This window comes from Zootoca vivipara, chromosome 8 (genome assembly GCF_963506605.1).
Source record: "Zootoca vivipara chromosome 8, rZooViv1.1, whole genome shotgun sequence".
Classification (NCBI taxonomy): Eukaryota; Metazoa; Chordata; class Lepidosauria; order Squamata; family Lacertidae; genus Zootoca; species Zootoca vivipara.
Window position 1 is genome coordinate 44,431,049 of NC_083283.1, and position 25,575 is coordinate 44,456,623.

Consider the following 25,575-nt stretch of genomic DNA (forward strand, 5'->3'; position numbering starts at 1 on the left):
CTGGATCAGGACCGCAGCATGGGGAGAGGCAATCTTGCTCCAATGGAAACTTCTCCCTACCACCACTATGCAAAACTGCAGGACCACAGTAGGGTGCTAAAAGGATAAGCCCATTGACCCCACTCCAGAGAAGCGCCCCCCCCCATGTTGGCATTTCTGCAGTAAAAAACCACACACTTAAAAGCAAACAACCTGATTAATGCCATAGTTCGAACCTTAGCATTGCAACACTAAATATACCGGTAGCTGTTGTGGTGAGGGTCAGAATAACAGCTGTATGGTGCTGGGTTATAAATTGTGTAGGGTCCCTTTGTACCTAACCCAGTTTCTGCCATTCATGCCCATTAACAAATGTACTGAAATCATATGGGAACCTATCCCTGATTGTTTTCTCTTCATTAAAATAGCTTCAGAGGACTTTTTTTTGGGGGGGGGAGTATGTCTAGTTTATGAAATTTGTTGCTGAGTGCTCCATGTGACTCCGCTTGTGAAATAAATCTATTAATGTGTTGGTGATGGTTGTTTCTTTAAATAGCACCATTTTGTATTCTGTTTCGCAAAATGAATGGAAAATTAAAATTCTGAATAAAATGTGAGATGCTCATTTACATTTTTTCCTGAGAATGTGGTTCAGATTACAGGGATATTTAACATCCCACTAGGTCACTCAGGCTGCAGTCTTAAACTCATTTAATAGGAGCCATTGAACAAAATGGGATTTATTTCCAAGTAAACACGTTTAAGATTGTGCCTAGAGAGGAGGGCTGCTAGGCTTCATAGCACAGTTTGTAGGCCAAGCCTACCGTAGGCTCATTTAGTTGTTCTTCAGTGGTATAGCCGTCACATAATGTCTTGTTGGGTGGCGATTCTGGGGTTAATCGTCATCATTTAGGCATTGTTTGATTCCCATTCCAACATAACCATCCAGAGGTCCTTTACTTGCTAGACTGTATGGGAAGTATCTATGCCAGTACAATGTATTTGGGGTGTGTGTGAGGGGGTAGCAGGAGTGTTTTGTGTGTGGTCCAATAATCCATGTGGGAATTATTAAAATGTTGTCTCACCTGTATGGAATTCTTTAAAAGTGTGTATGTTTTGTTTGTGTTTCTTTATTTTCTTTTTGCTGCAGCAGCAGCCATACCACACAGAAAATATTGGAATTGTGGTTTCTACACTGCTTTCTGAAGACCTTATTTCTTTTCATTTTTTTTCTTTTTAAAAACCTAAGCATATATAACTGTGTTTTTTTGGGGGGGTGAGCAGCTATGCTTACCAGTTTAATTGACAGGCAGGACTTAAAGTGGTCCAGCATTTTCTGGCCTTAAGGTAAAAGAATGAGAAGTTTCACTGTTGGAGTTTTGCCTGTCAGGGAACTGTGAGGAATAGGAGTTCTGCAAAAATGGCTGACTTCAAGTTGGTATAACAAATACTGTAACAAAACATCTCCCCTCCACCCTGCTGCCTTTTGAATTGAGTGTTGTGGTTAAAGGTGGGGCAAGACACACTTTCTTGTCTGTCCTGTCTGTCCTGAACTTCAGAAGACTCAAACCTGTGCATATTTAGGCTTGCAGGAAGAAGTATGTCCCACTGCGTTCAAAGGGACTTAAAATTTCGAATAGACATGGTTAGGATTGCACTTTTAAATCCTCCTGAATTCAGAGGAGTTTAATCTCAGGTAAACGGGATTAGAACCGCAGTAGTATTATTCCTTGGCAAGCCCTCTTCTTGACAAAAGTTGCACTTAGGCTTCAACCGTAATGCGTGTCTTCGTGGAAGAGAGATTTTCGCAGCAACCAGGATGCCTCCGTGTGGCTTGCTGCACACATACTCCCCTTCCCACTCTTTAGGACCCAGCAGGAACTCGAGTCAGTACCGTACTTGGGTTAACGGGCTTGCAGCTCCAGCCAAGGCTTGGCTACCTTTCCCTTGCATCGGCCGGCTGCTTTTCGTCCTGAAGTGCGCGCGGCCGGGGCGGGCGGAGGAGCGGCTTTCGTTTCTCCTCCACCATCCCTCTCCGACTCCCGCGTCTGTCTTAGCCAACTCTAGGAGGCGCGGGGACCGCGTGGGGGCGCCCCAATTTGGCCCTCCAGAAGCCGACGAGCAGCGCTTCTGAGTCAAGGGCTTTCTCTTTTTTGCTTGCTGCTTGCAGCAGCCGGTGCAGGGAAAGCGCCGGCGCCCAAATTAAGCTGGTGCTGCGCCTGCTTGCTTGTATCGCCGCTGTTGTTGTTGTTGGGCAGGGACGTCTCTTGAAAGCCATCCCTGCTCGGGAGCTGCGAGCCTGCAAACTGGCCCGCGGGTGGGGAGGGGGGAACACCCGCTTGGCTCTCGCGATAAGCCCTGCAGAGGCGTTGGTGCAGTTGCAATAGCGGCGCCGATTTGGAGAGCGGACTAGAAAAACGAGAAGGTGACTGTGGCGGCAGCAGCAGCCGAGACCTTGCAGGGCTGCGCGCGAGGTCAACAATGTCCTGGTGACAGAGGCGGGAGGAGAGGACTCCGGCTGGGCAGCTTGCAGCGCAAGACCAGACGACGTTTGCCAGCTGCTCCTAGGATTCACCGTGTGTGTGTGTCAAGGTGTGGAGCACAACACAAGAGCTGGAACGGTAGGTTTCTCCAGGCATGCAGGTCTTGTGTGTGTGTTTTTCTTTGGCATTCCGTATCGGCGGGGAAATATTCCGGAGGAAGAGTTGGAAGGTGCAAGGACAGGAGGGACAGATCTGGGATTCTTACACCATGGGAAGGACATGCTGCCAGACTTTGCCGCTCTACTAGGCTCAAAATCTATTCCATCATCCCCTGACCCTGGTAGCTTGTGCTATAAAGCTGAAAAGTTTGTTGTTTCTGGTGCTTTGTTTTCTGATGCTGAAAGTTTAATGGCTTCCCTCTGACATTGGAATGCCTTCCTCTTCGCTGTGTCAATGAGCCTTTAAAAATGCCTATGTGTTAAAACATTTTCTCAGAACTGAGTTCAGGACATTTTTTTTTAGTAGTGGGGGTTCCTTAAAAATAAATAAATTGAAGCTTAAGTAGAGGATGCAAGTTAAATGATAGTTTGTGGTATTACTTCACTGACACAGCATTGCTTTTATAGTTTCATAGAAGTTGGTATTGTTGTATTTCAGTCTTTGCAAACTCCAAAGAGATGTTCAATATTGACATTGAGGCGTTTTCAGCAATATCACTATAGTAGCACATAGATACAGGTAAGCTTCCTGTCAGGTGTGTGTTCAGTAGAACAAAGGATATGCTTTGGCTGTAAAATGCAGTACATGCAGATCTTAAAACAGGTAATTTAATAATCTGAAGGTATGAAATGAGGACAGTGAAACTAAAACTGACTAATTTACTTGAAGTCTGTGACGCGAGTGAAATTCAGTAGTAACCTAACAAACTGCTATGCCCTTGGAAGTTAAGCCTTATTGGTTTTCAGGGTTCTTACAAATAAATGCATTTAAAATTGATGTTAAATTTTTCATAACTTAATTCTGTTTATTCCTTTGTGGGAAGCATTTTACCACTTAAAAGAGTGATGCTTGGCTGGCTTTATTATTTGCTGCATTGCTTCTACTAAATCCACAGTTTTATGGAAACTATCACGCCATTTGCAATGTACATTTAAAGTGCTGTAGCATTGTACCACTTTAAACAGTCATGGCTTCCCCCAAAGAATTCTGGGAGGTGTAGTTTGTTAAGGGTTCAAAGAGCTGTTAGGACATCCCTTAGAGCTACAGAAAGCTCCAGTTCTGAGTTCCCTGGGGATAGATAACCTACTCTGCACATTGCAGCTCTATGAGGGGAATAAGGGGGCTACCTACTGAATCATTTTTAAAAAAAGATTGGTCTTGTGGTATAGTTAAATAGAACCTCCAGGTTCTGAGACAGTCTAACTTTTTGTATCTTGCCGGTGGGCAAACAGCAGGTGAGGGATGTCACCTTTAGGCTAGTGGCAGGTTGCAAAATCAGGCTGTATGCTCGCTTGATTAAAATTGACCTTTATGTCTCTTCTTATGTTGTAGGGGACTGCTGTCTTGCACCCACTTTTCCATGTAGGAAACTCATGCTAAGTTTCCTACATGGGTATCGCTTCAGTGTAGGAAATTATGACATACACAGCATGGGTGAATGGGGGTGAAAAGTAGTGCTGATGTGCAGTGGACCTTGTGGGAACTATGGGTATTTGACCCGCCATTCACTGGATACTACTAGATCTGAGTGGCAGCTAAACTAAACCCATTAACTCCTTCCCCTCCACTGTAACCAAACTTAAGAAGGCGTTCCCATTCATCCCTTGCTACCATCCCAACTACAATTTTTAATAGTAAGGTCCTTGTGGGCAGAGACAACTCATTCCCGCTTTCCGTTTTTTCCTCTCATATTTCATTTCTTTTTCTTATGAAACACTGGAAAACACAGTGTAATAAAGTTCTGCTTGCTCCAAACTTTAAACATTACAACAATGCCGCCTACGATTATGTTAGTTAGCCCATCCCTCATTCTTATAGAATGAAAGGCTGTTATTTATTGCCCACTTGAAGGTCCCATAAGAGACTTCAAGCACTTAATAAAGGGAAATCTCAAGTGCAACTGCAAATATCTAGCTTACCTCATCTGAACTGCAGACCATAAAACATATTTCAAAGGAAAACAGGGTGATGGATTAATTCCTAGAATGTTGATCTTTCCCAATTTATTGTGGCCCTTAGGGGATTTATTTCCAGCTCCAAATAGTATGATTATTGTGTGTTGTGCAGATGTCTCTTCCTGACACTTGGCACACTCCCTGGAAAGATGTGGAAGTGTATAAGCCTTCCTTATGTGTTACAGGGCTGGCCTTATTCCAAATGGCACCCAGGGCGAGGAATATTTCAGTTCCCACCCATTTGCTCGGTTTTTGAAACTCTTTTTGTGCATTGTGTTAGCAGCCCTTTTCATGGTCTTGATGCACAAGTTGCACACTGTGTATGATTTGTTCTTGTTAGACAAGATGGTGCATTTGTGCATATGGATCCTATCGCAATCATGCCCACACTGCTCACTGAATGTGACTGTTTAAAGGCTTCCCACTAATAAAAAGCATCTGTTAGTACAGCCCTGGCCATGCAGCGCAATGGCCCCAGCTTTGCAAGTGAATATGTAGTTTTCAGCCATTGAGTGGATCATTCAGTGAATAGCCTGGAACCCAAGGTGATTGTCTGCTCTGACTGGCAGCAGCTCTCCAGTCTTTCAAGTTAATGTGTTTTCTAATCCTGCTACTTGAGATCCTTTAACCGGATCTGTAAAAAGACCTGCTGCCAAGAGCATAATCACAATCGTTACATCCAAATTCATGAGATCCAGAATGTTGCCTTTCCTGCCTCCTTCAGTCCAGATGGCGATAAGATAAAGTGCAGAATGCAAATTATAATGTAAGGCAGTGGAATTTGATCCAGTTTGTTACTTATTTGACATAGAAATTCGAACCAAGATTTTGTAACTCTTCCAGGGTACATGGTAATTCTGAATTAAATCTTGTTCTGAATATATAATATATTCCCTGGGTCAGTTCTTTTCCCTTACCATTTTTGACCAAAGTGTGCACTACAGGCAGGAAAAAACATACTTTCTCTGCACAGTGAGTTGTGGACCCAAGCATATAACCATGTGGGAAAATAAGTGATATTTGGGGATCTAAAGTGCCACTTTTTTCAGTGCCAAATTAATAGGTTTATGTCGATACAACTTGGTGATAGATCAAGGCCCTCTGTTTAAAGCTGGCAAAAAGCATACAAGTGCAGGGTTGTATTCCTCTCCTTACAGAAGGCCCTTCGCTCCAGAGGAGGCTTCCATTAACAAAGACGGAGGGGGAGATGTACTTTCCCCCTTTCTCTCTGACTTTCCTTCTTCACTCCTCCAAAATATGTTCCAGAGAATTAGGGAACCTCTTTGGAACAGCCATAGGAGGTGGTAATGGGAGCTGTCATTTGGTACAACCCATATTTTATGTGCAGGTTTAGTAGTTTAAAAAAGCCAAATTTTGTGAGACATATTGGTACTAGTGGTTCAAGTTACTTCAGCATAAACAATAATACTTTTAACTCCCCTTAAAGACACAATGTTAAATAGAATATACTATAATTTTAAGGGTTAATTCATTTAAATGACTCTGTAATGACTGTGAGCAGTCTTTCAGTCATGGAAGTTTATTTGGGTGGAGGACAATATTAAATTGGGCATTGCCTCCCTAGTTTCAGCCTCGTGTTCAAAGCTGTAGCTTCTTCCTTAACGTCTCATACTAAGTGTCATCAGTATTGCACATATATCTCTAGTTCACTGCTGTAGATATGAAACATGTAAAGTACCGCATACAGAAATATAGGGCTTCAAATAAATCAGACTTAGAACTGCTCAGATTTGGCCTGTATGATGGGCACAATCCTGCCATTCTGCCCATACAGCTGTTCTTACAATATATTAGGGACAGAAAGAGGGATATGGAGGGTGGCAACACGGAAACGGGCCTTTTCTGCGGTGGCCCCTCATTTGTGGAATGGTCTCCTCAATTGCGCTTGCCTGATGTTTTCATTACATATATTTAGGTGCCAGATGAAAGCCTTTCTCTTTAACCAAGCGTTTGGCTGATTAACATTCTGTGACCTTTTAAATGTGTCTGTGGAAGAGGGTGTTGTTGGTTTATTTTGCTTTGGTTTTACTATGTATTTTGTGTTTTCATTTTGTATTTTTATGTTGTGAACTGCCCTGTGATCTTCAGATGAAGGGTGATATACACATTTAATAAATGAATGAATGTACCGTCAGTTTTCCTTTAATTCCACAATAGACTTCGTACGGTGAGCCTGTCTTGTAGAACACCCAAGGAAAACACTGCTGCAAAGAATGGCCTGATTCATGAACATTCTAATTTGAATCTGCAGGGCCTTCTCTGTGGTGGTAGTCTGTTTATGGAACTCCCTCCCTCCTCTTGGAGGTGCATAGAGTGCCTTTGTTAGTGGAGTTTCACTGTTGTCTTTAACACCCATCTTTTCACCAAGGCCTTGGGGTAAATTAGGTTGGTGGGTGACTGACACCAGCTATCATTGACATACTGTGCTGCTGCAGAAAAACAGTGCTTTTATGGTATGGTTTTTCAAACTGGTTTTATCATTGTCGTAAAATTTATTTTTGTTTAATATGAATAATGCAAACCTCCTTGGAATCCTGATGAAAGGCAGTGTAGAAATATAGCATTGTAAATAAATCATTGTAAAGGAATTTGAAACAGAGCCACCACTATAGACCACAATGTGTTAGAAGACTGATAATGCCGGAAGGCTTTCTGAGGGATCCTAGGCCAATCATTTTTGAGTTTAAAAGTCAGTACCAATATGTTAAATAAAACCTGGAAACAAACTGCCTGTCAGTGGAGCTCAGTAATAATGACATAATATACTTACAGTTGCCAATAGCTAAGGAGCTGCATTCAGGACTAACTGAACTTCATAGAATCATAGACTTAGAAGAGTGTGTTGTGTTTTACCCTAAACTCATACTAGCAGTTCCATGAATTATACAAAAGTTGCATTAACTGATTAATAGGAAACTTACTTTGCCTTTCATAGTGCCTTCAGTTTTAGTTGCCCAGTTTTTGCTTAGACAAATTCTTTTTGTAAGCTTTCTTATTCTGTGACACATTAAAATGGTGAGACAAAACTTCATAGCAAGTGCAGAAGTTCCCTGGTCATCTTAATCCACTTCTCTGAGCTTTTTGATGTTGTTTAATTAGCATACTGGAGCCTATTCTTGAAATAGCTTTGAGTTTCACGTTCTTGGGAGAGATGAGATTTTATTCATACATGTTTCTACTTATAGGTGAGGAATCTGAAACTGGAGCATGAGCAAGAGAAAAACAAGATCTTATCTGAAGCTCTAGAAACACTAGCTACTGAACACCATGAATTAGAGCAGTCACTGGTCAAAGGGTCACCACCTCTGAGCATCTTTAGTGAGGAACAGTTCTATGATGCTGTTTCAGGTAAGTGTGTGACATAGAAACCTAAAATGTTAGGGTTTTTTTTTCTTTAAAAGACCAGGGTCAAGGGTGTGTATGTGTGTGTGTGTTTGTGTTTATGTATAAGCATATGGTATATACACACCTTGACTTCTCAGAGTAATGAGCAGAAGAAAAGGACTATCCTGTCACAAGTAGTTTACAGTATAAATTTTGACTCTGGCTAGGAAGAATATGTTGAAAGGGGCAAAAGTAGCAAGATTTGGGTGCGAGCAGCTGTAACTGGATCTGGAGTAATGAATTGTTTATTAGTAGTAGGTATGTAAACCTTGGTTTATATACAATAGAGCTCAATTCTTATAAGAGCCACGGTCACTCCTAGCCTGGCTGCTTTTTGCTATCTGTCTCTTGCCTTTCCACCTACAGACAAGGACAAGCTGATGAAAAACGATTTTAGATCATGATTCAAAAACTAAAATGTGGTTGGTGCAGGCTCAGAAGAAGTTACACTTTAAAAAAAACCATGTTCAGTGTCTTAAAGCAGATTAAAACATAATTCACACAATTTCTAGCTTGCCTGACCAAAATTCATTAGATTAAATTGAATTGCACAGTTGTGAGGAGAAATGCACTGTAATAAACTAGGTGTTCAAATAGGTTTCTGCTACTGAAACCATTCAGCTGGCTAGGATTTCAGGGTCATCTTAGAATGGACAAGTAGTTGTCTTGACCATGTATAATGTGTCCTCTGCAGCAAATAAGAACCAGAGCTCTTTGTTTGATTCCTATTTTTGGATAGTGACTGAAGGAAAAAGTGTGTTCTCTGAGAATGAGGGGTGCAATGTGGGTTGGAATCTGCATGCTGATCAATTGAGTGGAAGGCATAAATAAAACTGAACGCGGTTTCCCTTTTGTAAACTTTTTAAAGCTACCAAAGGATTTGAGAGAGGTTTTGTCACCAGCAAAACCTCTCACCAAGGTCAAGAAATGCTGGAGAGAATGCGTGGTTTGGCTAGCTTGCTTAAGAACCTTCTCTGTGTTACTTCTCTACAGGCAGTGAGAAAATGTCGTTAAGCTGGAGGCTATGGTCTGCGTAGTAGCCATTTGTCTTGTTGATTATTGTTTCCCAGCATTAAATTGTCTTGTGAAAATTATTTATCAAAGTCCTTTCACGGAACCTGAAAGACAACACAGCTGCTCCTAATGTGTGCATGCATACCATAAGTGTCTTCTGATATGTAGAAATATAACACCGATAAATTTAGTGACTGTCCCAGAAAATAAAATCTATCAGAACTTAAGGAAACCATTCTGGTGGAAGAACGGGGTTGTCTGGGATATAGGTTATTATTGTTATTTATACCCCGCCCATCTTGCTGGGTTGTTAGAATACATACAGATGTTAATATAAAAGTTTAAGCCAGGATTTGTGCACTTGTATCCTAATAGAACATCTAAAGCTCCTCTGGTAAAACTACATGTCTGATATACTTTGTGCCTCCCGGGGGGTGTGGGGGTGTGGACTCCATCTTAGTGCTGCTGTTTCGAGGGAATGTAATTTCTCATTTGTTTGGGAAGTTTGATACATGATCAAATTTGAATACTGCACCAAGTCGTTGATTACTGAAATGCTATTATTCAGGGATATTACAGTTGCTTGAACCAAAGAAAATAACTGGGTGGGAATAAGGACAGTTCCTTTGTATGAAAGGGATTGAAAATTCACAATAAAACAATCATCTTGGGCAGATAAAGCAAACCTTTAAAAACAACAACTTGGCTCCAAGAGAGAGGAGAAATGTAGGCTATTTGTTTTCACTTGAAACTGTGTAAGCTTTGTAAGCTGCAGTTTTAATTAATTAATTAATTAATTTAATTAATTGATATAAGACTCTACAATTGCTAGGTCACCTGGAACCATACATATCCCTTGTTTTAAGGACTTGCCTAAATTATACAAGTTTGCCTTGGTATGCTGTCCTTCTGTAAGTGGATAGGAATAGTCTGTTTACAATCTTATATCCGATAGCAAACTCTTTTTAAAAGTAAAGCTCCCTGTCAACTTGGGATGTCTGTCAGGAGATCAGGAATTATGCAACCCAAAGGTCTCTTGCATTACCTAAATGGTTTCCTGTGCACCATAATTAACCTGTAAAGCTTCACCTGTGCCTTACAGAACAGCTTGCTCAGCAGTTGCCTTAAAAAAAAGGTCTGCATGTTTGGTATAATAGGACTTACCTAGTAGACAGCTAGCTAGCTACCGGTAATATCAGCACTACATAAGTATTAAAATGTAATAAGATAACTTTCCTGTACATTTTGGTATCTAGACACTAGGAATAACTGACTGCAAAGGGAAGGTTATGAGCCAATTTCATGATCTGAAGAATCTGCTTCCACCCTGAGTTCCATGTCTCCAGTGTCTTGGACTGTTAATATCCATACATAAAAAACAGCCAGTATGTTCCAGCTTTTGAAATTTTGCATTGCCATCTATGCAAACATAGTTTTTGCTTTGATCAGATTTGTTTATAGCACAAGCTGTTGTTGGTGGGTTCTAAGCTCTTTAGATAGCACCTCCTTCTCCCTATGGCTGGTAAAAGTACAAATGTGCTTAAAATAGCAAATGTGAATCTGAATGTGTGTGTGTGTGTGTGTGTGTGTGTGTGTGTGTGTGTGCACACACACACAGTTGGTGAGATTTTGTACTCCACATTTAAAAATAGAGATCCACTGGCCCTGAATAGCATTACCTAGTTGGCTTTGCTACCCATTTGGATGAAAGAAGGTCATGGATATTGTAGTAATGTGTAGATGCAGCTGATAACTGAAATCCTGGGCATCTGCCAGATGGTTATTATTCAGAGAAATGCTGGTCCTTGTTGAGTGTATTTCAAAGGATTGTTATGTGTGTAACCAATGTGAATGCACGTTGTGCTCATTTACCATGTTTACCATGGTTGGTAAGAAAAAATGTTTTCCTTTCCTCATTGGGTTGGACTTGCTGGTGAATATATTTGCTTTAATGTGCCCACTGTGTTTTTATCCTTTATTGTTGGGGCATAATAGTTTGAAAAATCTTGATGTACATTTTTTTTTAAAAAAATTAACTCAGTAGAATACCTGCTGTTGAATTTAGCTAGTAGCACAGGAATTAAATGACACACCTAGAGGAAAAGGCTGGCTTCTCATATTAAAACTGTGAAACAAAGAGTTGTGTAGGAACTCGTATCTTAACCCTGATTCCAATAAGTATGGTTAAAGGATAGGCTAATATTGCACCTGTAGGTTTAGGAGTTGGTAAGATGTTTTGCTGGTACCCTGTACTTGTCTGTCCCTGCTCACATTCCCATCTTTGTATAATCCTTGGTGCTGAGCAATTTGCTCACCCATGTTCTTTCAGAGACTCAGTCTCTACTTGTACTAGGTTTTCACTGGACAAATGCTGTCATCAGTACACCATAGGCTACTTAAGTTTCATTGCGCTGTGTGAAGGAGGTGTCCATTAGCCTGCGAAAAGCTAGCCTGAAGTGTGTCTCCTTTGGCGTTCATCTGTCTTACAGATTCAGAATCCGAAAAATCATTGAGTGGATTTGAAACTGTGACAACTTACTCATTAGAAGACAGCGTGGATTCTAGTGACACTATAACGTCTGACATGTCTGGAGAAAAGACCTGTAAAACTGCAGAGACTCTGTCAAATGGCATCAAAAAACACAGGTAGGATTTTTGTCTAGAGAGGCTGCAACCTTTACTGCTGTGCTAGAAAAGAAAAACCCATATGTGGTATCTATAAAAGATACTTGGGGATACTTCTACCTTTCCCCTTGAACAGTGGTGGAACAGAAGTTCATTAATATGAGGTCATCTTTTTTGTTGTTAACTTTTTTTTTCAAAGTGAGGTACATTGATGTGAGTACACCATGTTGCAAATGAAATACATGAATTCTTAACAATGCATGTTTCTGACTCATTTAAATTTGTCTCACTGACATCAATACTGGTCTCTTGTTTCTTCGTGTTTTTTTAATGTGGGTCTCTTACTGCTTTTTTAAAAAAAGTTTCCAGTTACCTGATCGCCTTTGCATTATCATTCATTCAATGCTAGTATCGGCCAGATATTTCAATATGTTTTTGCAAACAAAAAACATCAAAAGCAAGAGGTCATATTGAAGACAAATGTCACACATCTTCTGCTTCATCTGTTCTTAACTTTTTTACATGTACAGTAAAAGGAGGACAATAGAGCCCCTGTGACATGTAACAAATACTGCACCTTATTTCTCCGGTTTCAATGCAGAGAGAATTTAATATGTGCACATTTATTTTTTACTTCCACTGTTTCACTATCACTAGTTGCTTGGCATAAAGATGGTGACCTTATTTTATTCAAGAGTGAGAGAGTTCGGTTTAAATATGTTTCACTCTCCTATGTATCAACATTTGCATGCTTGCCTCTTGGCTCAATTTAATGCATTCTGATCACCGCAAAATGGCACCATGGCTTGTGTGCGGAATGAAACCTGTCATGTCTTCACCCACAATTGTTGTAGGACTGTATAAATATTTCAGGATTTCTAGGCACAATGAAATTTAAATGAATGAGCAGTCAAAATTCCACACACACCCCTCAGATTGACTCTGTTTAATAAATGATAACCAGAACTCCCCCCCCTTTATCTCCCATGTCCCTTCCTTCTCATGTTAGATAAGACAGTCCTGTTAATGCAGTTTGCACAGTGTTCATTCCGTGGGGAAGGAAGGATTAGGGTCCTTCATCAAATGATTTTTTGCTAGGAAGCAAAGATAAGCTCAAGGCAGCCCTAACTATAGGAAACAATCTGCCATTTGGCAGCTTTCCACAATGCTTGTTGTAAAACTCTTTTGCCAAAATGGTAAACAAGAGGTGACAAGAGCCGCCAAGCTCTTATTTGTTCCCCAGTCCCCTGACATTTCTCTTCTTTCCACTACAGGTGTCTCTCATTAGGCTTTTTGGTCACTACATCTCTATAATTTTGCCCCCATACCCTTATTCAGCAACAATTATGTATTTTGCTGTTTTTTATGGACTTTTTGGTAGCATTTTAAAAATGCAGCTGAAGCATATTCTTTAACTTTCCAGCTCACATCTCTTTGTGAACCATATTGCAATATCTGACCTGTCATCTGGCGCTATTTAGGGAATTGGGTATCTGCAAATACTGTATATTGATGCAGATTCTCAGAGCTCTGTGGGGAAAACCAATCTAAATTTTGCCTTGGAGCAAACTTCCTCAGGGGATGAAACTCTTCAGTTGTCTTGGGATTCTTGTACTGTTTTCTTCTCTTGTCATACCGTGACTACTGTTGTAACATACATTTATGTGGGCAATGTTTTACCATGGTTTGTCTGTGTTTTTTGTTTGCATTTATATCTAAATATATAGAGAGAGGGGAGGAAATGCATGTGTAATTTTAAATGTGGCTTTGATACAACACTAAGGTGAACATACTTTTATGGTAAAAATTGTAAATAAATATCTGTCATGATTCTAGAACCGCAGTGATGTTTGTATTACATACAGAAAAGACATTCTGCCAGAGTTTGGAATTGGACGTGTTTGGCATGCGGCAAGTGGTTTTTCTGCTAAGAACGTAGCAAACCAGTTAGTCTTGAGAACGAGTTGTCATTTCATCTGACATGTTCACTTCTGGGTTCTCATGCTTAGGCTTACATTATGTGCAGTTCTGAAACAAGGATAGGGGGAAATAACTAAACACATGCACAGTCCTAGTAGTGCCTTTTTGTCGTTGTGTGTGTCACTTGTTACTGTGCCATTTCATTTTTAAAACGGAGCAAGAAACTGGCTGCTCAGTTTTCCTCAGTGGAAGTTCATAACTCTTTTTGAAGGGTAGTAGATCGAAGGGGCAATTCTGACCGTGTTACTCTGTCATAATCACATTGACACTGGCATAATCCCAGTTAAGTCTTGGTGTCAGCAATGAGAAGGGGTAAGAAAAGTTGCTAATGACTCTAGGGTGCTGATTTCAAATAGCAAAAATATTTAAACTTCCATAATGATACCTTGTAACAATATTTTTAAAGCCCCAAATATACAAAGGCTAACTGGGGGCTTATCAGTGAGCCAGACATATAAATAATGTTCATTAGCCCAAGTATGGGCAGTGACCATTTTATGTGCATTGGATTGACACATGATCACACACACGCTCGTTTCTGCCAACCTGTAAGTGGTCCCAAAGTGGGGTGGGACGGGGTCAGGGCCGGCTTATGCAAACTCCACTTAACACACACAGGTCAGGAATGGAACCACCTGTATGTAAATGTAGAAACAACTCCTGTTCTACAAAAAAAGCATGTTAACTGATTTCCTCAGCTGCTTGTGTCTATGTGCAATAAGTGGCATGCTGAAGGAAGTGCTACTAATTGGCTGCAGCTCTCACTCCCAATGAGGTCTCGTACTTGGTTTTTTGTGATTGGAACAGGAAGGAGGGCCCCTTCTGGTTAAAGATTCTAGGCTTTGCTAGTACTACCAGGAGGTGACTTGCTGGCCTCTGCCAAAATAAAGGCCATATACCGCTCTCTCTCCCATCTGCCTTAATTTCTGTGCTTTTAGGGCTATGTCTAGCAACACAAACTATACAATCAAGTAACTTGAGAGTTTCAGAATTGAGATGCTACTTGCCCCTCATCTTGGGACTTAAATGGATGCTGAAGTTCAGTCCATTTGTAGCACTTCAAATGCTGTTAGTTCCTTGAATGACACGAAGCTGGTTTATTGACTCTTGGTTGGATGGGGGGTAAGGGATTGTGAAGTGGGAAGAATGGGAGGGAAGGTGCTAAGGAACTATACATGGTTGGTCTTCATATAGTGCTCCAAACATTGCTGAAGATGAAATAGTTGTTGTACCAAGCCTTCCACCTACTCCAAAAGATTATCTTGGGTGGTCTGGGGTGCGAGGGGAAGAGATACAATAGTCCAAACAGTTTGGGGGAAATCTGACCACAAGTTCAGTCTATGAAGATGTGTTTGGGGACCTCCATGGGTCACAAAGAGTCAGACACGACTAAACAACAATGATATGTAATGGGGTTTACCTTGTAGATGCTTAACTAGCTCCATATAGCCGCAACACAAAGTCATTCAAATTTAAACATTTAAGAATACTGTCCTGTAAAATTTAGCCTTGAATATGAGAAGTAACTAGAATAAGTGAAAAGAGAGCTAAAGCCAGCTTCATGTGCAAAGAATGTGTCTTGTTGCTTGTTTGTCTGTGTCCCTGGTGCTAAACTTAGGCATTTGCTATTGGTTGCTTGAGATAATTGGCATGCTCAAACTCCTGGAATTTTTCATTGTTGACAATACATAACTCATGTTGAAAGAGTGCATGATCTGAAGCAGAAAAGAATCTTTGCCATTTGATACAAACCATATGCAGCTTGTACTAAGCATGTTATTTAAGTCATAAAAGCCATTGGTATAGCATAGTGAAACTAGATGTAAACTGTAAATAGGGCTTTATTGAGACTCTAGTAGATCAGATTGGAATTTTCATTCAAAGTTCCTGACTCTTGGGCATGTTCTCTTCTGTACATTCTATCTATACATTAATAGTGAACTCATTCTCGGAGTACTGATCCTTATCTAGCCAAAATAGCACCATCCATGTGCAAGAAGGAAGTTTCAGCATGCCTGGGAGCAGACGGGAGGTGGGGGGAAGAAACCGCAAGGTTTGCAAAATGGTTTGGGGGGGGGAGCCCTAAGAGCAGAATGCCAAGAACTGCCCAGTGAGGGCTGAGAATGTCAGCGACCACAGAACTCTGGCTCACAGTTGAAGGAAGGGAAATGGAAAACCAGGATGGTGGTGAAATTTGCGTATCCTGGGAAATCCTGGGCATGTCTGGCTGGAACCCTGACCAGGAGCATTGCACACAACAACACTTTGTTGTAGGTCCTACATGAGTTCCGTAAAAATGAGATGGTGATGCTAGCGAAAAGTGCTTTCACATAGCATACCCTGCTGTCATCGCTAAAACAATACTGTAAGGTAGGTAACTATTGTACCCATATGGCAAGTGGAGGTTGAGAGTGTGGCTTGGCTAAAGCCATCTCTTAGGTTCCTGACTGAGGCAATCCCATTACCTGGGGACTCGTAGATAAGTCTTTTTTAGGTTACTATGCCAGGGTGTGCTCCAGATCCATTTTGGTCAAGGTCCATGGGCTTCGTCAACTTATCTACTGTTTGTTTTTTGTTTTTTTTGACTTACTGGAACATTCACCTGGCCAGTTTTTGAAGGTTATGACTTTATTTTTATTGCCATGAAAATGCAGGTCTTCTTACTGTTGTAAAATAAACTAAGCATTCGCTATAAAATTCAGTTAAACAACTGCTAGAAGTGTTACTTAGACACACACATGTACCCCTTCAGAATTGCAGCAGTAAAAGTGGTATAGTACAGTGTTTTTTTTAAAAAAAATAAAAATAAAAATCATTGTTTAAGCTAAACACTAGTATCAGCTTGTCTTCTGCAAATAACCTGTGCAAGGAATGTCTTTATTGAGAGAGAATACACACTTCCTTAGTGTAACACTTCCCTCTTTATTCACTGAAACTCTATCGAAATTGGTAGGCCCATAGTTAGCTGCTTTGGTGAGTTAACAAATACCATGCCGTTTAGGGCATATAGCATAAGGAATGCAAAATGTAGTACAGTGAAATAAAGCAAAATATTTCACAGAATTAAAAATCTATTAAGCTTGGGAAATCATGTTCCTCTTTCTCGCCATTGCAACCTGGTGGCAGCCATTACATCAAGCAGTAGCAGGGAAGGGCCTCTTGTTTCATCACTGCAACTGAGAGATCAATGGCTGCCTCTCTTCCAATTTTTCTACCCCAGCTGTTTGTTAAGAGAACTTGACACTAAGAACTTGAACGAATCGTCTTACTTCTTCATTCCTCCTGAACCATTTCTCCATTGTGTTGTCTTTTTAAATTATAACCCTAAGGGCGGTGACTCTATTGTTTTGTATTGATCTGTAAACTGGTCTGGGGCATTTTTTGGCTGAAGGGCAGGATAAAGATTAGTGTAAAATAAACAGTATAAACCTTGCCCTCTATCCTGATGAGTAACTGAAGAAAGCAGTTCTAAAACTAGAAAACATTTTCCTACCTTTTTGCACGAACTTGGATGAAATTAAATCTGTCAATTTTTTAAAATTTATTTTTACTGATCTTTTTCGCTGGAGCAAGTACCGTAATAAATGCTGGTTGCTGATGATAGTTGCAAAGAAGTATAGGGAGGCATATTGTTAAGGAGCTTAACAATGCAAGTGTTTTTTTTTCCTGAAATTGAAGACTTCTGTCTCACTTGTGAATTCTTTTTCAGATATCCTGGACTGGGCACTTGCCTTAATAACGGGGCCTTCCTGTCTCCCATCAAGTGGAGTCAAAATGTTATCTGGATGCAGGCCTGTCCTGTGAAGGGACCACTACTTCCTTCCCAGATATAGTACTCTTAGCTTAGCTGGGGGCAGGCGGGTTGTGTGTAGAAATTATAAATGGGGGTGGGGGTGGGCAGATAGAGAAGTCCCCGAAATAGAACTTAAGCCTATTACTGTTTCACAAGTGATATTTATGTCTATACTTTAAATGTCAACTTGTTTTAACCTTCATGGCTTCCACCCAATGAGACCTGAACTATTGTTGTATAAAGGGACATGGACTGCTTTGGGTATGTTCACAGAGTTCTTTGGGGAAAGCCCTGATGGGTAAACTGGTTTTTAAATACATAGTGTAGATGTGGCTAATGCAGCATGTAACATGGGACGCATTGAATGGTATTCCCAAATAATGTTACTATTAAATTTTGAACGGTGGCTGAGAGCATTTTATTCTATTTCTATGCAATTGTGTCCCTGTCCCCCCACCCCAAAGTTGTGCTTAATAGCCACCTTCACTATTGGGGATGCAGTTGTTTCCTTTCCCCTTCAATTTTGTGCAATCTAGCATTAATCTTAATTGAAAGTTACAGAAAACCAACGTCTCTGACAACTTTCAACTGCATCTGCTTTCTCTTTCTGTGGGCTTGCCTTCTCTTGTGCTTCAAAATAATGAAACACTAATATTTGAACATGCATATCCTTAGTGGTGTACACAGGCAGGAGCTGAGCTGTGTAGTTTGAGAACATAGAGATAGGGAAAGACTGTTGCTCATTCATGATACAAGAGAAAACTGTCAGTGTAAGACATTGCTGACCTCTTTCTTGACTGGGCAGCATTCTCAGCAATAGGGCTAAGCTCGCAATACCGTAATTAGAGAGGAGAGGGGGGAAAGAATGCATTGTGAAAGGAAGCTAAAGACAGAAACAAAATAAAACCCACTGCATCAGGACACAAATACCCATCTAGTCCAGTATCCTGTTTTCACAGTCTCCACCAAATGCTTATGGGAAGTTCACAAGCAGGGCCAAGTGCAACAGTGCACACTCCTCACCTGTGATTCCTAGCAACTGGTGTGCACAGACATGCTGTCTTTGAAAGTGGAGCTAGAATGCAGCCGTTGTGGCCAATAGCCATGTATTCCCCATGTTTAATGGTCTCAAAGTCACCAAAGTCAGTGGCTGTGACTACGTCTTGTGGGAGTGAATTCTCACAAGAGTGAATTCTAAGGCTTTGAGCTGAGTGACTGAGCTGCTTAGCAGAGATGCCCTTGGAGTTCCTAAAGGCTGTGGTACTGGGGAAGCTCACTTGCTGCTGTCAAGCACCAAAGGAGTCAGAAAAATATCTGAAGGGGAGATTCAAAGCAACCTTGCGGATTTCCCAGCTTTTGGCTTCTCCCTACCAAATGTGGCCCAAGATGCCACAAAAACATGTTTCCTCTAAGGAGGGAAAATAAAAGAGGGAAGACTCTTGGGGTCCAGTGCACTAGGCTGGGTTTGTTTAGTGGATTCTTGGAAACAGTTTGTTGAGTAGAGAAGTACATTCAAAATGGGTAGTAAATCTAGGAAAACAACTTTACTACGACAGGAGTCTGCCATATGACTTCCTGTTGGGCTCAGTGAGGTTGAAGCAACACTGTGAAATTAGGACTGTTTTCAGAGTCTTGGACAGGATTTTGTTCGTGGCAGGCAGAGATTTAGTTTGAACAATCTCCATATAGCACAAGGATTGAACACAGTACTCCCAGGACGACTGTTCTCAGGAAAGTGAAGAACAATTTTCTCCAATTGTGTTTCTTACTATAAGGGTAAAACACTCGGTTACAAAATGTCAAGTGTTTTTTAGTGATATACAGATTTTTCACTTTGGTGTTCTTTTGGGGAAAATCATAACACGAAGCAAGAACACATGTAGGGCTGTGTTTTGTGTTGCTTTAAAAAACAAAGACCACACTTCTTTAATACTGGAAGAAGGAATGTATTTGGACTGGGATCACCCAGGGCTGGTGACGAAAAATGGAGCAAATTATGCTTGGAAAGACAGCATCTCTTTGGTGCACAAGTATATTACAGGCCACCTAGCTTAAAATTGTTCCCTTAAAAATATCAATTTTTCATGCTGGCTTGTATGCTAGCTGTGCTTTTTTGGGGGGGGGTGAGAGGAATTAACAGACTTTATGTTGGGTTGATGTAGAAATTAATAATGTATTTTGCACCATTAGAGGTTTTCCTGCCATAAGCGCTTTCGGCAGGTTACCAGGTATTTTTTGCTTACTTTAATCTCACAACCCTGTGAGATAGGTTAGTGAGTTTTATTAAGATGTAATATTAAAAGCTAACCACTTCCAATTAACTTGGTGGTTGTGGTGGGTGGTGGGATTTAAAATAAAAATAAAAAATACAAGTGTAAAAACATTTGTATTTTCTGTTGTTGGCAAAATGAAGACACATCTGGTGCTGAAAGGTGCTGTAGTACAGGCTTTGTACAAAGATAATCTTTCAGGGAGTTGGACAGTAGCATTGTAGAACAGTTACTTCCAGTGATAATGCATGTTCATTTTTCCTGTTCCATTATGGGCTCTAGTCAAACTGGTTTTGTGGGCTTTTTTGCTTCAAGCAATAATTCTCAACGGTATTCTTACAGAGGCATGACAAGCACCTGCTGCAATACCCATCTACATTCTAGCGTGACTGTTGCGGGAACACGTTGGATGATAACCATGAAAAGTCATTCTTTCTTTGCATTGTTAGAACTGGGTTTTGAGCTTTAAAAAAAAAAAAGACAGCTCAATATATATTTGGGGCAGGGACCGAGGAGAGTAAGAGAGAACCATCCAGATAATGTCCTAGCATTCAGAACAGTCTTCCTTAGGTGTGAATTTGTCTGGATCACAGACAGTTTCTAGTCTCATCTAGTCAACTTCATCACTCAACTGAATTGTATGAGACTAGGGGAAGCAGTTGCATAGTAAAGTTATTAACAGGCTTCCCCTCACCCAAAGGTAGGCTCCTTAACACACTTAATGCCTTTACCAAGTGTCCAGCATTAAGTGGAATGTCACCCACCCACCTCTTCTGCTTCAGAAATACATTTCACAGCTGAACATCTTTTCTTAAAGTCCTGTTTTTTAAAATTGCTTTTACAAATTGAGCTGTGGTTACTCATACAGAATATTGGGCTGTTTAACCTTAAGTAGTTCTTAATTAAATGTATGGCAATGCCTTATATTTATTATAATTATTCATACTTTTATATTGAGGACATATCTTTTCAACTACCTGTGTGACAAAACAGTTTGTCCGAATTGGTTACCTAACCGAAGTTGCATTTTCTTTATTGCTACTATGCAGCACATTTGGGTGGTTTATATTGAGGTACATAACTGGTTTGTGATCAGCAATGTAGCATGAGCCCTATTTGAATAGAAAAATTGAGGATTGGGAGACCAGTTGCCTGTTCTAGTACAGGTTTTTGTTCTGTCAGTATTGCATACACTCTTTCTGCAAATACTTAAACAAGAAGTATATTATTCAGGCCTAATGAACTTGGTCTCTTGCCCCCCTCCCCCATCTAGGACAAGCTTGCCTTCTCCAATGTTTTCCAGAAATGATTTCAGTATTTGGAGCATCTTAAGAAAGTGCATTGGAATGGTAGGTGAAACATTGCTTAGAATAAAAAAACTTAAATCTTAGTCTTTATAGTAAATGTGTAGTAATAGATTATTGATCTCTCTCCCCCCCCCCGTCCAAACCAGCTTTTGAATAAAAGAATTAAGGACTGACTGACTGTATGCATGCATTTCGGAAGTAAATGGGTGTGTTATATAAAATCAAATGTCACAAAAGTATGGCAAGCTTTTATCAGCTGCAGCCAGCATGAGTAATGGTCAGGGATGATGGGAGTTGTTGTCCAAAACATCTGGAAGAAGCTAAGTTGGGGGAAGCAATTCTGGTTTGTAGCCTGCAGGTAAAGCTTGTTAGGTTTTTTATTTCTTATACAGTGCTTGTTAGGTACTTCATAAATTAATGCTGCAATTAATAATTAATATTGTAATTAATAATTAACAATAAAATAAAATAACAGCTTAATTAATACTGGCCCTTTTGTATTAATGCCTTCTAAGTGTTATTTCAGCTCACTGTAAAATAATCAGCCTTCTTTCAACTCTTTTTATGATTTGTGTTTTAGTAATATTTTCAAGCTTAGGGTGGTCCTTTCCCTTGCCCATTTCATCATCGCAACCACCCTGTGATGTAGATTAGAGTGAGTGAGGGACTTGGAATTCTTTTGTGAGTTTCATGGCTTAGTGGAAATTTGAAACCAGGTTTCCCTGATACAGTACAACTTCAGCACTCTACCCATTGCATGCTGTAGGGCTCTTGTTTAAAAGGGAGGCAGGGTTCCCGCCCCCCACATTCCTTTCACATCACCCTCTACCTTCCCCAATATGTACCAGCTGTATTTTATGATAAGACATATACCAGTCATAATGTTGGCAATGCACAGTAGTAGATGTAAACATTTTTAATAAATGCTTTTAACACTCTGCTAGGAGCTGTCGAAGATCACTATGCCAGTAATTTTTAACGAGCCACTGAGTTTCCTACAGCGACTGACAGAATATATGGAGCATACATACTTAATTCATAAGGCCAGTTCGCTTTTGGACCCGGTTGAAAGAATGCAGGTACTCTGCTCAGAATAAATGCATCTGGTGTTCTCTGACTATTGCATACCGTTTCATGCAGGTAGATAAAGAGGAGAGCTGCTTATTATTACAACATCTGAAACACTGTTGTGAACATTGTTGTGCATGAAATAAAAGTGATTTTGCCTCCAGCTATTGAATATCAGGGCTGTTGGGTTGGCATTAAGCAGTACTGCTTAACTCTTTGGTTTTTCTGTTTTTAAAGTGGTGGTTGTAATTGACTTTTTCCTCGTTACATGTTTTCATGCTACTTAACTACTTGAATGCTTACCTCTTTATGAGAGTTAGTGCTTTAAAAACACACACAAAATAATTGGTAAGATTTCCTGCTTTAAACGAACATAAATATGAGTGCAAATTGCTTTTTCAACAGTGTGTAGCTGCCTTTGCTGTTTCAGCTGTTGCCTCTCAGTGGGAACGTACAGGAAAGCCATTCAACCCATTACTTGGAGAGACGTATGAACTGGTCAGGTAACAAACTCACAATGCAATTTAACTAGCTGGCTCATTGAGAATTGAAAGTTAATGTCAGATATTTAAGATTTTGTTCATTGATTCTTTTTTAATGTACAAAGCTGATGTGGCAATGCCTCATTTTATCCACTTTTGTAGAGAAACTGCAAATATCACTCAACTGTCACTTTCTTTCCATGTTTAGAGAGGACCTTGGATTCAGACTCATCTCAGAGCAAGTTAGTCATCACCCACCAGTCAGTGCTTTTTATGCTGAAGGACTGAGCAATGACTTTGTGTTTCATGGTTCTATTTATCCTAAACTAAAGTTCTGGGGAAAGAGTGTTGAAGCAGAACCCAAAGGGATAATAACTTTGAAACTTCTTGAGTAAGTTGATCTATTTGATATCTTTTGGCTGCCTTAGGCAAAAGGCAAGTGGCATGTAAACTGCAGTGTTGTATAATGTATACTGGGGGTTCCCAAACTGTGGACGTTCAGGTGGTCTGTGTTGTGTTGGTGAACCTGGGAGACAGCATACCCATCATGTTAACTGCTGATTTTTAACTGTATTTTAATTGCTTCTCTTATTTCTTATATTGTATTACAATTTAAATGCTATAGATTACAATCAAATACAATTTACAGGAAATAAAAAAACAATGCAAATACAATTAGAAAATTATATGGCATCTTCAATAAAGCATTACAATTGCCAAGACAGATGGAAAAATCATTAAGTGCTTTGTACAAAGATAGATAGAAAAGTGCTCAGCAATTTTCAGGTGGTCTGTGGGGGGAAAATGTTTGGGGAGCTACTGTTCTATCCTAAAACCTGAACACTCCCCCCCTCCATTTGTAGAGATGGAACCAAGCAGGCATGGTATATAAGTAAAAAGAAGGCAGGCAGGCAAACTGCACAGATCTGGCTGTCAGGGCTTTGAAAACCAGAGGATGGGTGTGCCCATCTGATATGGGCAGAGATCATTCCTTGCCAAAGTTCAGGTAAGTATGGTATTTGACTGAGCTTAGGCTGCTGAAGTTCCTGTCTTTGAAACCTGTGCAGAAGAGTTGGCTATTCTGGGATTGTCTTAGATGTGTTTGAGAGATTCCCAAGTAAATTGAGGATATGAGACTTGCATGGTGCATGCCTGAAACCTAGATTCATCTGGCCAGGAGATGGGGAGAGAGTTAAAGTAGGACTGACTGGCCAAGATTTGCTAAAGCATACAAAATTGTGAGAGCGAAAAGTAACCATCGGCTTACGCTTCCTTGCACCATGAAAGATTTTGACCTAAAGGCATGTTCTGATGACTTTTGTTTTGTGAATCTAAGAGCCTATTCTCTTTGCTCCCTTTCAGACATAATGAAGCATACACATGGACAAATCCTACATGCTGTGTGCATAACATTATTGTGGGCAAGCTTTGGATTGAGCAGTATGGGAATATGGAAATAACCAATCACAAGTAAGCTGGAAGTCTTAACTTGCTACTTAGCTTGAAAGTGTGGCATGCTTATACTGTAACACATATAAAATGTACTCTTTACAGTGGAACCTCGGTTTATGAACACCTCGGTTTATGAATTTTCGGTTTATGAACGCCGCGGACCCATCTGGAACGGATTAATTCACTTTCCATTACTTTTAATGGGAAAGTTCGCTTCAGTTTATGAACGCTTCAGTTTATGAACAGACTTCCGGAACAAATTACACCCATGTTTCAGTTTATGAACGCTTCAGTTTAAGTACTCCGCGGACCCGTCTGGAACGGATTAATCCACTTTCCATTACTTTCAATGGGAAAGTTTGCTTCAGTTTATGAACGGTTACTTCACGGACCGTCTGGAACGGATTAATCCACTTTCCATTACTTTCAATGGGAAAGTTCGCTTCAGTTTATGAACGCTTCAGTTTATGAACAGACTTCCGGAACCAATTGTGTTCATAAACCGAGGTACCACTGTATTACAATGCATAAGAAAACATTAAAAGCATAATCAGTGTTTGAGGCAACATGAATAGCACTTCTCTGCATCACTCAGATCCAAAATGTTCCTGGAGAAAGTGTATGTCAGGGAATATTATGTTACTCTTGCAGTGGTCAGAGATCCAGTGTATTTAATTTATATTGGATCAGGGCAGGGGTCTCCAAACTAAGGACCGGGGGCCGGATGTAGCCCAATCGCCTTCTAAATCCGGCCCGTGAACGGTCCGGGAATCAGCATGTTTTTACATGAGTAGAATGTGTTCTTTTATTTAAAATGCATCTCTGGTTATTTGTGGGGCCTGCCTGGTGTTTTTACATCAGTAGAATGTGTCCTTTTATTTTAAATGCATCTCTGGGTTATTTGTGGGGCATAGGAATTCATTCATATTTTTTCCCCAAAATATAGTCCGGCCCCCCACAAGGTCTGAGGGACAGTGGACTGGCCCCCTGCTGAAAAAGTTTGCTGATCAGGGCTTCTTTTTTCCTTTAACACTTATCTCCTTAGTAGTAAAGCTCATAAAGGCAGATATAGTGCATATATTATGCTGAATGCTACAGGAGCTAGAGCTTGCATGCTTGAAGTACTTTAAATGGCTTAGCCAATATTTGATGTGAAAGTGTAAATTATGAGAAGGCATAGAGTTAAATTTAATTTTCTGCCCCCACAGAACTGGTGAAAAATGCATGTTAAACTTCAAGCCCTGTGGCCTTTTTGGGAAGGAATTGCACAAAGTGGAAGGTTACATTCAGGATAAAAGGTAAGCAAGCCTCTCTGCTTATATTTCTAAATCATATGGGAGATCATTTATTTTTATTTTTTACAAAAATGCTGAAATGCTACTAGTTACGTTGCATACATAGGGATGAGAAGCCTCAGGCCCCAGGGGGGCAGATTTCGCCCTCCAGGCTACCTCTGTTGTCCTCAGGCCTTTGTTCAGGTCACACCCCTCACTGGCCCTGCTCCCATTTCCTTGAGTGCTTTGGGCTGGCTAGAATGTGGTCT

At 40.4% G+C, this 25,575-nt stretch overlaps 1 protein-coding gene across 6 annotated transcripts in view; it reads left to right on the forward strand.

Annotated features, from left to right (window-relative positions):
- The window catches only part of OSBPL1A (oxysterol binding protein like 1A), a 68,846-nt gene that overhangs the window by 30,227 nt on the left and 13,044 nt on the right, over positions 1-25,575 (forward strand). For all 6 annotated transcript variants that reach the window (XM_035125123.2, XM_035125126.2, XM_035125129.2 and 3 more), the window contains 8 exons: positions 7,843-8,005; positions 11,545-11,701; positions 20,997-21,072; positions 21,975-22,109; positions 22,504-22,601; positions 22,789-22,971; positions 23,943-24,050; positions 25,241-25,330. In XM_035125123.2, the coding sequence (XP_034981014.2) occupies positions 7,843-8,005; positions 11,545-11,701; positions 20,997-21,072; positions 21,975-22,109; positions 22,504-22,601; positions 22,789-22,971; positions 23,943-24,050; positions 25,241-25,330 (1,010 nt within the window). The remainder of the gene's footprint in view (positions 1-7,842; positions 8,006-11,544; positions 11,702-20,996; positions 21,073-21,974; positions 22,110-22,503; positions 22,602-22,788; positions 22,972-23,942; positions 24,051-25,240; positions 25,331-25,575) is intronic.